General features: G+C 50.7%; 6 protein-coding genes across 6 annotated transcripts; 3 read left to right on the forward strand and 3 right to left on the reverse strand.

Annotated features, from left to right (window-relative positions):
- Positions 1-401: 401 nt before the first annotated feature.
- STEHIDRAFT_158791 (uncharacterized protein) lies at positions 402-2,899 on the reverse strand (the record flags this gene model as incomplete). Its single annotated transcript, XM_007306137.1, has 9 exons — positions 402-460; positions 522-1,484; positions 1,539-1,558; positions 1,870-1,940; positions 2,000-2,141; positions 2,197-2,247; positions 2,300-2,506; positions 2,566-2,677; positions 2,743-2,899. 9 exons carry the CDS (start codon positions 2,897-2,899, stop codon positions 402-404), a joined length of 1,782 nt encoding a protein of 593 aa, XP_007306199.1.
- Positions 2,900-4,273: 1,374 nt separating this feature from the next.
- STEHIDRAFT_158792 (uncharacterized protein) lies at positions 4,274-5,311 on the reverse strand (the record flags this gene model as incomplete). The annotated part of the gene is made up of 7 exons (XM_007306138.1): positions 4,274-4,372; positions 4,426-4,564; positions 4,620-4,670; positions 4,728-4,802; positions 4,881-4,934; positions 4,989-5,103; positions 5,164-5,311. The coding sequence occupies 7 exons, from the start codon at positions 5,309-5,311 to the stop codon at positions 4,274-4,276; spliced, it is 681 nt and encodes a 226-aa protein (XP_007306200.1).
- A 675-nt stretch (positions 5,312-5,986) lies between these two features.
- On the forward strand, positions 5,987-7,103 carry STEHIDRAFT_158793 (nucleosome assembly protein; the record flags this gene model as incomplete). Its single annotated transcript, XM_007306139.1, has 5 exons — positions 5,987-6,003; positions 6,067-6,184; positions 6,239-6,610; positions 6,665-6,937; positions 6,993-7,103. 5 exons carry the CDS (start codon positions 5,987-5,989, stop codon positions 7,101-7,103), a joined length of 891 nt encoding a protein of 296 aa, XP_007306201.1.
- A 264-nt stretch (positions 7,104-7,367) lies between these two features.
- Positions 7,368-9,419, forward strand: STEHIDRAFT_100095 (voltage-gated potassium channel; the record flags this gene model as incomplete). The annotated part of the gene is made up of 9 exons (XM_007306140.1): positions 7,368-7,800; positions 7,857-7,927; positions 7,996-8,081; positions 8,142-8,243; positions 8,304-8,382; positions 8,440-8,459; positions 8,524-8,537; positions 8,787-8,953; positions 9,016-9,419. 9 exons carry the CDS (start codon positions 7,368-7,370, stop codon positions 9,328-9,330), a joined length of 1,287 nt encoding a protein of 428 aa, XP_007306202.1. The 3' UTR covers positions 9,331-9,419.
- Positions 9,420-9,658: 239 nt separating this feature from the next.
- Positions 9,659-12,036, forward strand: STEHIDRAFT_122999 (uncharacterized protein). The gene is made up of 4 exons (XM_007306141.1): positions 9,659-9,752; positions 9,971-10,347; positions 10,412-11,398; positions 11,459-12,036. Exons 2-4 carry the CDS (start codon positions 9,991-9,993, stop codon positions 11,912-11,914), a joined length of 1,800 nt encoding a protein of 599 aa, XP_007306203.1. The 5' UTR covers positions 9,659-9,752; positions 9,971-9,990; the 3' UTR covers positions 11,915-12,036.
- Positions 12,037-13,012: 976 nt separating this feature from the next.
- STEHIDRAFT_140535 (DUF300-domain-containing protein) lies at positions 13,013-15,942 on the reverse strand (the record flags this gene model as incomplete). Its single annotated transcript, XM_007306142.1, has 13 exons — positions 15,864-15,942; positions 15,435-15,809; positions 15,282-15,379; positions 15,204-15,219; positions 15,080-15,147; positions 14,736-15,025; positions 14,592-14,673; positions 14,407-14,533; positions 14,275-14,339; positions 14,150-14,217; positions 13,534-14,096; positions 13,224-13,472; positions 13,013-13,155 (listed from the first exon to the last, which is right to left on the reverse strand). Exons 2-13 carry the CDS (start codon positions 15,511-15,513, stop codon positions 13,013-13,015), a joined length of 1,848 nt encoding a protein of 615 aa, XP_007306204.1. The 5' UTR covers positions 15,514-15,809; positions 15,864-15,942.
- Positions 15,943-16,583: the final 641 nt, after the last annotated feature.

A 16,583-nucleotide genomic window follows, 5' to 3' on the forward strand; every position in this document is an offset into this window, starting at 1 on the left:
CAGGTCAAGTTTGAAGCACACATGGCCCACACGAGCTCTACACCATGTAATAAACTCAGGTTTCCTTCAGGACTCTCGCAACTGCTCCGACGGAGCTGGCTCTCGTGGCACTAATCGATACTCTATTTGTGAATAGTCACTTTCCGAGACCGTCATCGAGCGCAATGGCTGCCTTACATTGCGTTCCCGTCAAGTCTTCGTCGAATGTGAGTGTCATATTCCATTTCACGGGAAAATACTCTTATACGTGTCGCACTTTTCTGTTCATCCGCACACACTGTCGAAGGTTCCGAACTACCCGAACATCCGAATACATTATTCAAAGTCCAGGTTACCCTGCGGTCTTAAAGTAAGCATCGAGCGCAGCCTTCTCTAAGTATTCCCAGTATGTCGTCCCAAACTCACATGGCAACGCAGTCGTACCAGCAGTCCCTCTTCGCTTTCTCGCCGCGATGTTCGTCTAAACTAAGCTATGAGCGTTATATTACTCCTTGTTCACGATATTGTGTGTCCAAACTTACCAGGTTTAGTGCGACGATGATGTCCGGGCTTGCGATTAGCTTTTTGATCGTCACCCCCACCCCGTGTGTGATGGCTGGTCTTGGTAGCCGCTTGCAGCGACCGTCTCGTCCTGGACGCTTGGTCTGAGGAGCTGGTCACGGTGGCTACCTGGTCCTGGTGTTGGCGCGATGTTGTGGCCTGAGAATACTGAGTTTCGCGGGGTCTCGTCGACGGAGCCGTCACAGCCCGGTGGGCTGGACCTGCTTCTTCGTTCGCTGGTATGACGGTTGGTGAGACTGTCGGATACGCTGATAATGGCTGGAGGTCTTTTTCTGGCCCATCAGGCTCTGTCTCCCCACCCATCTCAACTTCGTCTGGAGTTTGTGGGGGAGGCGAGGGTGGAGACAGTGATAGCTTCCCCAGGACTTTCCACTCTTCCACCTTCTTCGAACAACAATCTGCCAACCAAACCTCTGACCCCGTGAACCGCCGAATGAACCTTTCGTCGGCAGCCGCCTTCAGGATGATACGTCCGCTTCTTTCTTCGCGTCCCACATACATATTCTTGATAAGCCCACGCTCCAGCCGTTTCCGCTCTTCCGCTTCATCGACATAGAACAGAGACATATGCGGAAAGCTCCTGCTCTTCCACTGAATGCTCAATCCTTCTAGGTTGGTGATAATCTTTTCGTGTAGCTGTTCAAGGTGGCGAGTCTTGTCCATCTGGATCTTCAAAGCGCCTAGATAGTTATTGCCACGATCCATGTTCCGAAAGTGTGTGACCACAAGGCCTGTCTGTGGTACGATGGCTTCGAGCTTGAACTGGGGATGGAGCTCATCGAATGTAGCGAGGGTGATATGCGGAACAAATGTCGGATACGACCTCGACTTGGGATTCACCATGAGTGGTGTCGGGCGATAGTTCATGAGCTTAGTCAATGCCGCAAACTCGCCCTCAGATGGCACAAGCCACAATGCGAAGCCTATTATGATGTTTTGGTATTAGACCTTTATCTGAATGATGCAAACTAGCGTACCCATCAGTCGGCGGAGTTTTCTGCAAGAGCCTAGAGGCAAGTCAGGTATTATAACTCGTGAGAATAGGGGGAAATTGACCGGTGAAGAAGAGGATGGTCAGGGTCTTTATAGGCCGTACGCCACGACGTTAGGGCGCGGGGAAAGACGGCACACTGCGCTTTAAATAGACGCTCAAGCCGAAGACGAACAAGAATACCCAGACCAGAACAGTCACCAATTCATTCCCGATCACAAAACAGGACTACTATGCCAATATCAATGCAGGAGCAGTCATCCCAAGACAGTCTCAGCCTTCGACCTGCACGTTACACTTTCAGAATGATCATATACGCAGGTCGGACAGCATTCGCATTGAAGACCAGAAGCTCGGTGGGCCCTCCAGCCTGTGGATGTGCCTCAATCTATGCAGACAATCCAATTAACGATCGAGAACAATAATGACTAGTACGTAGAATCTTACCGAATCATATCCCCTCTTGGGGCTTGTACGACGCCAGTCGTCGAAGTTAACTATCTGCGACTTTCCTAAGACGACTCGAGTGGAGAATACAGCGCGATATCTTCCACTTCCTGCGCCGCCATTGAGTGCATATCCGTAAGCCCTGGTACACGGCGTTAGTGAGATAAGACTATTTCTTTGTTGCGTGAAGCACGTACTTCGAGGACGATGGTGCCATGTAGATACCTGCTCCAAAACGAGAGGAAGCACTGCACACAGGATTAACACGTATACTCGGATGGACAACAATAGAGAACATACGTCTGGCCCTGAGCAACCAATTGACGCTTGTAGTTGAGAGAGGACCGGAAACCCGTAACAATTGCACGACAGAGGCGGCACTGGGGCATCTTGCATGGTTTCCTGGGCTTACCAGGGTCTCCAAGCCGGCAGTAGCGCGTCTCTGATCGGAAGCGTTTTACCTCCTTGGGGCGTTTGCTGCCCTTCATCTTCTTTGCGACATTCGCACTACAAGTCAAATAGATCAGTGGCGTTACTCAACCTCACATTTCAGGGTCGATAAGCACCGATATGTATCGAAGGATGAACGAAGTTTCTTCGTCCAGGTAATGAGGTATATGCGGGCAATACGAGGGCGAGGGAGCGTAGAATGCCAGGATTTGCCGAACGATTTCGCAACTGCTCGAGGGCGACTGATGAGGCTATGATAAATATTGACATCGATAGAGCAAGTCTGCACTCACCATCCTTGTACATGACATGATCCTTCGGTACGCGCAACAGCTGAGGTGCATTCTTGGCAGCCAGTTGGGTACAACGTTTTGAACAGAACTGGTAGCCCTTGCGCTTTTTCTTCTTCCAACAGCGCAAACAAACAGTAGCTCTGTCTGGCTTTGCCATGCTACGATATGAGAGAGAGGGGGAAGAGGAGGAGGGGAAAAGATGTGATAGTGGACGACACTCCGTAGAACTCTTCTGCTTGGGGGAGAGAGGGTTTCAATTGGTTGTCAGTTGCTTAGAAGATGGCACGTATAAGTGCTCGTCCGACGGTCTCTTCACGGACAGGGCAAAACCCAGAATGGCCAATCGACGCACATACTCCAATATAATGGATCGATTGGAATGGTTCTGGAGGCTGCGGGACAAGCGGTGAACTACCTCTGTGAAAGAGTAGTGATCAGCTATGAGTTTGGCTCAAACGACTCGTGACTACCATAGTGGCTTCGCCTCGTCACTGGTAAAATGCTAATTGTATCGCATACACTGCCATAAGAGTGGGAAAGCGAGCATACCAGAAACTGATCCAATGAGAGATATGGAGGATAGAGAAGGGGAAGATGTCAGCGGGGAACGACATCTTCATACACGAGCAATACACAAGGACTAGGCGAGCACAGTTTTCCGGCGTAGAGCAAACGACCAGGGTCAAGCCTGCACTACCGACCGTATGTACACCCATTACACCGTCAACTTGAAGACGCGCATATCAACTAGATCGATAACTCGGAGATGACGGTTGCATGAACCTGTGTAATCACTGATTTAGCGGGATGGTATCAGGATGGGGTGCCTTTGGTGCGGAAACCGAGAGGCTCCAGGGACCCAGGAAGGCTAGTATTTCGCAGCTGATAAATTCAATGAAGAAGCGTCAAGGGCTCCGCAGAGCGCACGCCTTGCTTCCATGAATGAAGGGGTGTAAAATATGGAAGGCGACCTCAGAGTCACCGGCCTCGAGACTCCACCGACTCGTTGTCCTGGGTTTCTTATCAGGATTCCTGAGAGCGGCGAAGGGCCCGAAAGGTCTGTGAGTAAGTCCGCCGCTGAGTACTAGTGCAAGCTGAGTGACTTTACGTGGTCTTCCGAGGCGGTATATCGACAGGCATAGTCCAGATATCTAGTCCAGATGTCGTTGGTGAGGCTCAGGCCGAGTAAGTGGTATACTGCCAACTCACATCCGAGCCGTCGCAGATGGGATATTTGTGTCGCAGACCCAATATTTCGGACTCCGAACACGTCTCAAGAAACGGGCACAAGCAATTGTAGCAGCTTGATTTGGTACTACGTGAACACCTCGGTACTACATTCCTGACATACTTATTCGGCGAGGACTTTAAGAGGTTGTTATATAGTAGGGTACTCCATAATATTATTTTGTTATTTAGAATAAATTATACCAAGTATTCAAGAACTTGAAGCCGCACAGCGACGGACGTGAAGAGGCGGCTCGGAAAGGCTCACACTTCGGAAGAAAACCCCAAAGACATCATATTGCCTCTACTTTCTCTTTAGCAGCATAAGATATGCAGGCCGAACAGCATTCGCATTGTAGACAATATATTCTAAAGGACCACCCCCATTCGCACGCCCAAAGACCTGTTGATACGTAAGCCTGAAGCCTATAGATTGAACCACACAATTGAACTTACAGAGTCGTAACCGTTCTTCGGTTTCATCAGCCCATGATTCTCTTTCTGGGCGTGTTGCATCTTCCCGAGGACGGTGCGGGTGACGAGGACTGCGAGATACTGGGACCCTCTATGAGAATCTTTAGCGTACTCCAATGCTCTATAGGCGTGCCAATGTCAGCACATAGCGAACAAGTTTATAAGGGAATACAGACTTGTTGGATTCGGGACTCATGTAAACGCCGCCCCCAAATCTAATGCCGGACCTATACAGTACCACGCCGTCAGACTCTGGAGGCGAGATGTAGAAAGGCAACACTTACTTCGACTTTCGTTTCACCATGCCACGCTTTTTATCCAGGCTCGCCTTGAAGCCAGTCCTGATCGCTTGACAGAGTCTGCAAGTCCGATTGGTACACGGCTTGGCCGACTTCCTGTCTCCGAGACGACATGCACGTTGCTCAGATCTGAAGCACTTGCACTCCTTGGCCTTATTCTTGGGCGTCTTGCGTAGCTTTGCAACAGAATCCCTGACATATCCATGAAGTTCAAAGGTTATAAATAAATAAAACTCGACAACTCACCGATACTTCTCAAACGAAGCCCTCATTTTGCGAGGCCATGTAATAAGGTATATTTTACCGATGACTGGTAACTTGTTCTTCTTGTCCTTCCAGCTCGTCCTGAATTTCTTCTTCACTAGCGATTCGGTTGCGTTGAGAGGCTGAAGTACGGTGTCTATGCAGTAGAAGTACTCACCGTCATTGTACATGGCATGATCCTTAGGGACGCGTAGTAGCTGCGGTAGTTTCTTTGAAGCCATCTTCTGAGTGCATCTGTCGGAGCAGAATTGGCTGTCCTTGCGTTTAGCACGCTTGCGACAAACGAGACAAGTATTGTTGGCCATGATTTGATCTAGCACAGAGCGTAGTGGGTGAAGATGTGCGTGCGCACTGAGCAGAGTTTAAATGGACGTTGGACCGCGGTCTGCCGCGCTAACCTGTTCATGAGCAAAGACAGAGGTGAACAGCATGTTGACCGCCATATCCTTACGCTGTCCAATTGGCCTGCTCGAGGGCTATCCTGGGGTGCATGACTAGGTAAACTCCGTGCACTCTAATCGATCAGCATGGGACTGCAGATTCCACGCGGAACAAAGAGTCAACGAATGGAAGCATCGACGAGTGCAGTACGAGGCTGTAGAGCCTATGAGAGCTTCCATGAATCCTGGAGATGAGCGGGAAATATGAGTCTATCAAATGTGAACCGCAGATACGCCTATCAGTGGGTACCGATTCAGGTGTTAGCGTTCAATGGGGGCTCACACACAAGAATACGGCGCGAAAGCTCGCACAGCGTCTGAGATGTGTTGGCAAATTACTGCAAACTTGCGGTGTCCGCATGTTGCGTCGCGAGATACATTCTCGACCTATTGACGTGATCTTATCCAAATCGACAGAGGTGGAACCGTATACAAGGATGGAAGGCCTCAACGCATAGGCTGCGGGCTGCAATAAAAGGCCACGCAGCGCCATTGCGATATTCAAAATTACGATAGCCATCTGTGACTTGATATCCCGTCATGGACTCCCTGACTAGGTGGGTGAGCATAACAGCCCTGCATACCTGAGTAACGCCTAATGATGTTGTATTTTTCGTCAGTTACGAAGATCTCTCTGTCGATGCCCAACGTACCGTGCAGGGTATACGCGGAGTCGAAGACAAGATGTCGACCATACAGAAGGAATTTCTTTTCGCGCGATTCGAATTGGAACGGAAGGTGTGTTGTAGATCGCCATATAATTGCTTCCTGAAATTTGACTGGTGGGAGTAGTGGTCTGCCAAGTTCCAAGACGCTTATGCACGCCGTCTTGCCCTGCTTTCTGGTCAAGCAGAAGCAACCAGTGACGAGGTCTCGCGTGGTGAGAAAAGGAGTCGTCGTCTGGACCCAGACTACAAGAAACTGCCCGCATCGAAAGCGTCAAAGGGGAAAGCAGCGACTGTCAAAAAGTTCTGGCTAGAGGTTCTCTCCAACTCTGACGTTGGCCCTCACATCTTGGAGAGCGATGTCCATGCGCTGGAGCATCTGACGAACATAGCTATCAGCTACCCACAGGGTAATACACCAGTATTCGCCTTGGAGTTCGCCTTCTCGGACAACAAGTATTTTAAGAACTCGAAGATCATGGTCACATACCATTACTCCGTGAGCTCGTTGCAACTCCTCCTTTTCGGATGGCTCATGACACATTGGTTCTAGGCGGAGGTGCTTCCTTCGGGAGCGCTGAGATATAGCCATGTTGTCGCCGACAAGATTCACTGGAAGCCAAAACAGAACCTCATCGAGAAGGCAGCACAAGCTGACGTCGGAGACGAGGACGAGGAGGAAGGGGAGATGTCATTTTTCTCAATGCTCCAGCCTCCGGCACCCATTACCGTCCCCCCACGACCCGGCAAGCATGACGACGACGACGAGGATGAGCGTGAGTCGGACTTGGAGCTGACGTTCGAGTTTGGCTTGACTGTGAAAGAGGTAGACGTCGTCCATCGAGATATCGCAAAATTCCCCTCGCTGACATCGTTCATAGTTGCTCCTAAATGCGGTGGACTACTTCATGGGAGATGTGATTAGTGACGACGACGATGAAGATGAAGACGACGATGACGATTGGGAGGGATACAGCGATAATGATGACTGACGGTTCAACACATGTTTCGCACTGTACGCAGAATGTAAGAATGGACTTGATCCAGCCGTTGTAACGAATCGACTAGGAAGCCTAGTCAGGATAATAGTTACGCGATTGCCTTTACTTGTAAAACCATTAGGGATGAGGGCGAACGGTTCACGGTGTGTAGCAAGCGCCTCGGGCGCTACAAGATGTGTGGCGAGCTCCAAGGGCACGGCGCCGACAAAGTCTCACGGGACGTCGTCGTGCGCGAAATTACACACGATATTTCGAATGTCCTCCCCCATCCCGCTCTCGTCCTTATCCCGAGCCTCCCAACCATTACGCTCCCATTCACACTCTCCATCTGCGGCAGAGTCCATTGAAGACATCTTTCCCGAACATGAACCCGACCGCGAGCGTGATCAGTCACAGCCGCCGTCTCCGAGGACGGTGATCTACCCTCCCTGGAAACGCGACCTGCTTGCTCTCCTCGAACGGCCTACATCATCTTCTGCGGCTTTTGTCGTCCATTTTACATCGACGAGTCTTATTGTGATATCTGCTCTTGTGACCGTCCTTGAGACAGTCCCCTCATTCCACTATATCTCGCCCGCCACCTGGTTTGGACTTGAGACGAGTCTTGTGGCACTGTTTACTATTGAGTATGTTGCTAGATGTGTGGCATGGAGTTATTCATGGTCGAGCTTGGCGAAATGGGTTGGATGTGCGTTCTCCCTAGTCTCTTTCAAGGTTTGCGAACTGAATAGGGCGACTATACAGCGTTCTTCGGTATCATAGACCTGCTGGCCATAGCCCCCTTTTACATCGAAATAGTGCTTCAGGAGGACACTGTGCGTTGTCCACCAGACCCTAAACCGTTCCTGCTCACTCCAATGAATTCTGACGAGTGTCGAACAAGTCTGTTCTATTCAGGTTCTCCATCCTCCGGACATTCCGTCTCTTGCGTGTCTTCCGTCCGTTCCGCTACAATAATACCCTCCTTATGTTAGTCCGCCGCAGAGTTCTACATCTTCAGTCATATCACTGAATACTTTAAAATAATAGGACTATCGAGGTCATGTACCTCTCCTTCCATCGCTCGCAACATGCCCTGCTTGCGCTTGGCTTTTTCGTGGTTATGGTCTTGGTTGTATTCAGCACCCTATTGTACGTTTCTTGCGACTTCTCTACGAGCATCGCTATTAACGTTCGCTATCCGTGAAACAGATATTTCATAGAAAGAGGGACGTGGGACGATACATTAGAAATATTCATCAATTCGGATGGAGATCCTAGCCAATTCGCCGTGAGTGTTCCACGAGAGTGCAAATTTCCTCTACTCATCCAATGACTTGTTATACAGTCTATTCCGGCAGCAGCCTGGTACGTGTCGATTCACAGATGCAGTCCTGAATCCGAAGCTTACGACACGTTACGATCCCGGAAGGTTTGTCATCGTCAGTACGTCCATTTACCCCATCAGGAAAGCTTTACTGTTTACCACGTAACTTGCAAAGAAATGAGAGAGCTAGCGTGATGAGTCTACCAGAAGAGCCTATAGCTGCTTACGAGTACCTCTTAAGCATCTACAGGCAATTTTGAATTACTTTTCAAACCGGATCTCTCATTTCTTGGTAAGATTCGCGCTAAGCAGTAACGGTTCTCCTGATATCGATGCATTATGTTTTCTCTAACCTCAAATTTCCTCAGCAATCACAACTGTTGGTTATGGTGAAATCACGCCTCGAAGCTTTCTTGGCCGCCTCATAACGATCCCGCTCCTCGTGTTCGGCCTTCTTCTCATCGCCTTGCCCAGTTTTGTACTGGGTAGAGAGTTCAGTTTAGTCTGGAATGAAATGACTAATGGTGTCGGACAGGTAAGCTGCCTTGCTCTATAGGAAATCTGATTCAGTTGATAAACAAACCCTCTATTCTCTAGCTCAACTCTGAATCACCTCGTCTTTTCGCCCACCCGCCCTCGCCCCTTCTCACGCGACAGAACTCCCGCTCACAACCTGAACCCGGCGGACACGTCATTGATATGGACCCCACCAATATCAACCGTCTACCTGCCAACCTTCCCGGTCTCCGAGACAGAAGCAACGGGCGAAGAGAGAATGGGGTTGAGAATGAGATGACCGCAGAGATTGCGGAGTTGAGGAAGGCGGTGGAGATGCAAGGGGAGATGTTGCGGAAGTTGTTAGAGAGAGGTGCCGTGTCGGGAGCGAGTGGGAATGGGCAGACGTCGCGGTGATGATGATATAATGATATGGTAGGTGTTGAGGTGTATGTATGTATGGGCTCCCATAGCTCCCGGGAGCGCAAACATATCATAATAATTTGCCTTTATCTAATGGCGGCCGAGTGGTATCAGCCCTGGTGAGAGATGACATGTTTCAGACTACGGATCCGGTCATTGACGTTGCACAAATACGAGGGAGTGAACACCGCTTGAAGGCAGAAATATTTCGTGTGGATTTTCGTTGGACAAAGTAAATGCAGTTCGAACTCCGCACATTTTCCCACGTAATGGTCCGGATGTGGTCGACAGCAATATCGATAACTATTCCTTCCGCAATTCCGTCTACTGAGTGCTCTCTGTAAGGCGAAGCTTGAGACGGCTAACAAATCCAAAGAATTACCCAGACGTTCTCGTAACCGGTGAATATTGAAACGGTGAGTGTTCAAGGTCCTTTGTAGGAACTGACGCCCTTCCATTCGATTTTGTGGACACTTGTGTTGCCAACATTTATTATTTCTCTCCTATCATGTTATAACCCCCATCGAAATCAAAACGTTTTCTGCATTTACGGCCTTGCTTTATACCTCCATCTGCTTGACTTGACAATGAGCCCCTTTCCGAGATGCAAAGTGCTAACGAACTCCCATGGCAGCACCGTGGTTCTTCGAAGACATGTCTCAAAGTCTCCCTAGCACGCTAAGCACCCATGGCGGTCCGTCACAGCCAGCACCGACGGATGATGCTCAAACCACGGCCCCCGCGTTGCAAGTTGGCGCAGACTCCGCACCAGTCACCCCCGTCAAGCGTGGACCAGGTCGACCGAGAGGTAGTGGCGTGAAATCCAAGTTCATAGACCCAAACGCACCTCCACCGATCAAACGTCCCGTTGGTCGACCCAGAAAGGATGGCCTCCCGGCTGGATCTGTCCCCAGGGCGCCGTCGACGACCGTGAAGAAGCGTAAGGTCGCTGCGCCGGGCATTTTCTCAGAAGCGGCGACTTCAGCCAGCGCACCTCCACAGTTCGCGACGGTACGCCGCCAGTTCGTTTTTCATCCGTGAGCAAACACTTACTGCTCCGTGAACGCTTGTTCAGACCCCAATTGGCCAGTATTCTGCCGCCCCTCCGCCACCTTTCCAGGGTGGTTATAGCACCTTATCAGCCGCCCTCCAGGCAGAACCACCTTCACCGTACAGGGACTCGCCAAATGCGCATGCTACCCGATCTACCACACGACCGCAACCATCCATCGACCCTTCTCTTACACGCGATGATTGGGCAAACCTCTCTCGTACCAGCCCAAACGCTCTGGTACAAAGCCTCATCGCGTCACTGCACGCCCCTCATCCGATCTCGCGCACCGGCTTCCCTGTCGAAGAGGCGTTCAAGTATCACGTCGCGGCCCTCGGGATCAACTCAGGGGTTGCCTCATACTACTCTACAGTCAAGACGTTCTGGCTCCCTTGCTCCCCTACTTATTTCTGTCTCACTGCCTCCGCATCCACGCCTACCCCACCTGAATATCGATTCCTCTACTGGGACCCTCAGCAGCTCGTCTTCAATGGCATAACGTGTCCGCATTGCTCAGCACCCCTGGCTAATAGAGGCATCATTCGCTCGGGACCGATCAAAGTGTACGACCTTGGAAAGCCATTCTTCATCATCGGAGTGGAGTACAATTGCTCCAGTCAGATATGCAAGTCCGTGTCGCCGGATGGACGAAAGTTTGCGAGCACGGACCCGTTGATCATGCGTTCTCTCCCTGCCATTCTTCGGGACGAGCTGCCCGCGCAGCTTCTCGAGTTGCCCCCTGAACATTCATATGCCTGGAATTGGGAGCCGATGGGAGTCTCGAAGACGATTTGGAATATGGTGAGGACAGGTCTAGCTATGGGGATTGGGAAAGACACGTTGTTACAGCTTCTGCGAGGATCGCTCGAGGGGCCAACAGGGATGCAGATGATGTTCCAGAAGCGGGAGGAGGAACCGGATGAATCCCAAGACCATAGAGACGTTGAAATGCAGAGTCCCACGATTGACGGGGATGGGACAGCATCTCAGACGAATGAAACTGTCCAGCAAGTCTGTATCTCTCATATTTCACTGTGATTTGTCAGTTTATTAACTTTTCAATCATGACAGGAGGGCGATGCTCCAGCAACAAACTTCAGCACAGGTGCTTGGAAGAGCACAGACGGTGTCAACGGTGACGGACAACAGCAACCAGAGGCGAGCACATCCTCTGCCGGCGCGGTCACCACAGTAGCACAGACTCTCCCAGGACCGGTCCCGCCTCCTTTTGCATACGCCCAGGGTGCGCCTCCCTACATGCCCATTTACGGAGCACCTTATCCATACATCTATCAGCCAACCGACCCTAACGCCGTCCCACTCGTGTTCAAACGCGGGGGCGAGATATTGACGACGGAACCGCCGAGCAAACGAATCCGGCATTGCGTCAAGTGTGGGTCGAAGGATTGTAAGGGCAAGGGCGGTAGGAGTTTTTGTACGAATGCGTGTCAGGATTGTGGGAAACCGGAGTGTAAGGGGAGAAATAGTAAAAGACCGGATAAGACGTGTGTGGATGCGTGGCCTTGAAATCATGTCTTTCTCTTCTTTTCTCTCTCTTCTTTCTGGATGGCGCACAGTTGTGGGGTTCTCTCATATATAATACGATGACTCCGTTAGTAATTCCAACCAACTGGCATGGCTTGCCTGTTCTCTGACGCTTGCCCGAAAATTCGACGGTTTTCCAACAACATCTACACAACTTATCATACTGTTACCTAATACCTAGATCGGGACACGCGGGAGGCTTCAGATTGCAAAGCATAATATGTATCATTAGGTTCGTTATAACTGGATCGTAAGCTCATTAGTGTTCATAGCCTACAGACTCGCAAGTACCCCAGATATCACTCGAACCAAACAGGAAAAAAAAAGGAATCCACCCTGTACTGGACTTCACAAGCTGGTGGTCATCACCTTCGGCCGTCGGGCGATGTGCTCTCCACAGGTTCCCGGCCGTCGTTCACATTCCAATAGCGCCCACCATCGGGTGACGACGTGAACGCAGCCACAGGTGACTGCATCTGTGGTGACAAAGGCGATCCTGGTCCAGGATTATACGACGAGAAGCGGGGTGGACTTCGATTTGACGATTGGTCGACCGAAATACCAGCATTGTAAATATCCCGAGACCGTCTCTGTTCCTTCGCAGCTGGTGGCCTCGTTGGTTGGCGTGTATAGGTGGGGCGCGGGTATGCAGAAACGAAACCAGAGAAGCGACGCAGAGCAGTTGGTGAGGAAGGTTGGGCTGCATCTGGAGAGGAGACTGGGGTAGGGAGTGGAGGAGGGGATATGATATGTGGTGAAGAGCTTCCCGATGCTGGAGATAATGGTGCAGGCATTACGGGAGTGGGTCGTGTTCGAGCGTTAAGGTTCAGTGGCGGCAAGGGAGGTACGACATCAGGTTGACTATTATGAGATCGATGTCGGGACTGGGAACGGGAGCTCGAGTGTCGAGCCATCTTATTAACGTCATTCTCTCTGGATCTTTGTCTCGACACCCGGCGATCACCATTTTCACCGTAACGTCGATGCAGAGACGTTGGAGAAGATACCAGCTGGGGTAAACGACTCATGTCTCCACCTCTCGTGACGATGACTGGCGTAGGACCCAAATTGACGCGCGTTCTATGTGACTGTGAAGAAGGCATCATAGACGGAGTGGTCGTCGAGGAATGCCCAGCGTCTGAAGGGAATACGCGCAAGAGCATACTGTCCGGCGTTGGAGCCGGTGCTTGCCGAGGGTGCACATCGTGTGCTGGTCGCAAAGTCTGGTCTTGACGAGGTGGGGTGCGAGGGACATCCAAAGAAAGACGGCTACGTTTGCTTCGGTACGTACGGATGATAGACGGCGGGGGCGCATCGTCGTACTCGTATTGGCTCATTAAAGCTCTTCGTTCTCCGAATTCACGACCCTCGTCGACGACGTCAAGGTCCCTTCGTGGGGCCCGAGAAGTCTGACGATGGTGTGCTGGGGGGAGCTCCTCGGTGGGTTCCGGATCCTGGTGAGACTGGGAGACGCGTTCGTATATGCTGCGCCACCAGGATTTACCACCTCGTATGTGACCTTGTTCTACGAGAGGTTCGTCTGCAAAAGAGGTCTATAAGATTGTGCGGTTATTGGCTCTATGGGGACCTAAGGGACTTACCACGAGTGGTTAACTCATAGCCCCTCTTGGACAACTCTGCCTCGATCTGGGTACCTAATGCTTCACTCCTCTCACGTCCTCTCGTGCCAGCTCTGCCGCGAGATTCGAACCCGATTCCATAACCATACTCGTCCCTAGTGCCTAACCACTGCCTCTCCCCTTCCACCGTAACGACAACTTCACTATTCACTCTAAGTCCTCTCCCTATATCGCCGTTCCCGTTCCCATACCCATCATTCTCCAGGCCACCGCTGTAGAGGTCCTTATCATCCCAGCCCTTTCTTCCAGGATCTCTCCAATCCGCTGCAGGCATAGGTCTCTCCTTGCCAAACGCTCCTTCATACCAACCATCCCTTCTGGCGTTCCGGTCCACTTTGACCTCTTTACCGCGCATCCGCTGCCACAAGTAAACCCAACCGTCTCGGAGCTCGCGGAAGGTTTCTTTGAAGTTCATGGCGTGAGCTAAGGAACGAAGGCGTGGAGTGCGAGGTGTGTCGGCATCGTGAATGATGGGGCGGTAGGGCTTGTAAGAGAAGGCTTTGATGTGGACGAAGCCAAAGATGCTGAGAGGCATGCATGAGCCGCTGTGGAAGAGGAGGCGGCGGGGGTTACTTACACCATCTCAAACGTCTCCAGGAGGGCACCCCAGCCGATGTTAATGTCCTCCGCTGTCATGTACGCGGTCTAGAGAGAGTCAGATGAGTATCACTTTTTATACTGTTGAAACTAAGAGATGCATACGTCTTTTACGACGCCAAACATCGATAAGGCCGACAAGAATGAAGCCTGCCAGAATGTCAAGAACACTAACCACCGAAGTCAGGGAGTGGGTCAAGAGAAAAGAAAGCGAGTCATCAACGGAAGGCAACGCACCGACAGCCTTGATGCTGATCAATTTCAGGACGGGTCGCTTGTCGGATAGCTCTGAAGAGACTGACATGTACATGGATAAAAGGCAATACATGGCTATCGTGACACTCAAAGAGACGATGGCTGTGATCTGCAATTGAAGTATGTTACGTTGGTGCGTGACAAGTGATTGATTTCGAGGTACGCACGTATACATGTCCCCAAGCAGGAGACCAAGAGGATTCACAGTATAGACCGACATAGTTGAGCAAGACGGCGAAGAAAGTCGTTCTGCGAGAGTCAATAACTTAGTCAAGGAGACTTACAAGATAGCCCTATCCGGAAATACTTACAAAGGCCTGAGCACACAGTACTGTAGAACGCCCCACTTCATTAGCTGCAGGAAATACAGGCCATCCTGCGGTTTCCACTTGATGAACCCCAACGGAAATACCCATTTTCGGATGGGTTCGCCCTTTCTAATCATCTCTGCGTCATTCTCCTTGGAGTAGCCTTGTTTGCGGAAGATAGACCGTTGGACGTCTGGATTGGGCGAGAGGTAGACGAGGAGGAGGTAGAAGAAGGCGGTGAGGACGAAGGATTCGTAGCAGTCTCGGAGAAGGAGGAGAGGCGTCGAGTTATTCTGTGAAACGGTTTATTCAGTCCAGTCGAGTCATTGAGGAATGAGAGCACGCACCCAGAAGAAATATGAGAGGAGAGATACGATCGAATAGATTGGGACCATGAATAGAATCCTGACGATATCTGGGATATGGGGCGGATGGTTAGCTTAGTTTGAGTGTACAGGCGAAGGGGCCTACAGCGCTGTTCCTTCTTCTGTTGATGAGGGGTTCTACGATTTAGTAGCTTCGGAAGTCTCTATATGACAGACTACGCACGTTCGTGTACCAAATGAGGTGCTTGTTGATGAGCCAAAAAGATGTCACGCATGAAACAATAGTGAAGAAAGAGGCAACGATCCAGCCGACGTCGTGCGCTATAATGCAGGAGGTCAGAGCCTTGAAGGCGCCAGTAGAACAGAATGAACACACCTTGGAACACGAAAGTGCCATTCTGGATAAGGGGCGGGCCCTCTTCTGGCGCTTTGGGGTTATAACACCTATTGGACATAGTTCTTCACAGGGTGTCAAGGCAGCAAGGGCTTATAGCTGGTCTCAGAGGGTAATAGTGATGGGTATGGGTATGCAGGTCGTGAATCAGGTCGTAAAGTCGTAAAATTGCAGGTGGAGATACAGCAAGGAATATATATGAGATAGATAGCGATGAAATAAGGGGAAAGCAAAGTTCCAGAGCAGTGTTGACCCAGAGGAGAGATCCACAAAAGCTAGGTAAACACTGGCAAGAGGGCCTCTTGAGTTGGGATAGATACACTTCGAGCGGACACGGATGTAGTGGAGATACAATATCTTTGAGATCCGTTCAGTGTTTAGCCTGTCCAAAACGCTAATCGCATTACATACCAAACTACCTGCGCTCTGCAGTGGGTATCCTCAGCCCGCTGGTGGACTTGGTCCCTCGTCCAGACTCCAGAAGATGGTGGTAGGCGAAACAGTGGGGTCACAGGAATTTAATTACGTCACGGCGCTTATCGCATTGCTAGTGTGGCGATCAGACGCCACAGCACCTTGTTCCTTCTAACTCTCAACCTCCCAAACTGAGCGAAATAAGGATGCAGAATCGCATAAAAGAGGTTATTCCCAGATTCTGCGGGTCGAGGATGGAAGCAATCCAGCATCTTGTCAGGGGCTATTTCCCAATAAATCTTACAATCCATGCAGCCGCCAAATAGTGCCTAGTCAGGACTTCAGGCTCTCAATGCCAACTTGGGCTATTCTGGTTTACCTATTCCCCTGGATGTTCTGCAGCTTTGACTTTTGAAAAACAGTGATTCGAGACAATATCTATGCAGAGTTAGCAGAGGGTCTGCAGCACGGAATTGCTTCACGACGTTGCTCTGGCAGGTGTTGCGCCCGCAGTAGGATGGGGCATCTCATACATATGAACATCTCCTCGGCCCAGGTAATGGCGCCTCCATGAATGGAGTAAGTGGTAGTTCAGTTGCTGAGCAACAAAAAGAATAAATTCCCAAAACAAATGGGCCGATTGAGAGTGTGCTCCTCTTCTGTGGTAGAACTTCTAAATCCGACGAGCCTCTCAAGGAAAATATGCACTCTAATTCC

Source organism: Stereum hirsutum (genome assembly GCF_000264905.1).
Source record: "Stereum hirsutum FP-91666 SS1 unplaced genomic scaffold STEHIscaffold_10, whole genome shotgun sequence".
Taxonomy (NCBI): domain Eukaryota; kingdom Fungi; phylum Basidiomycota; class Agaricomycetes; order Russulales; family Stereaceae; genus Stereum; species Stereum hirsutum.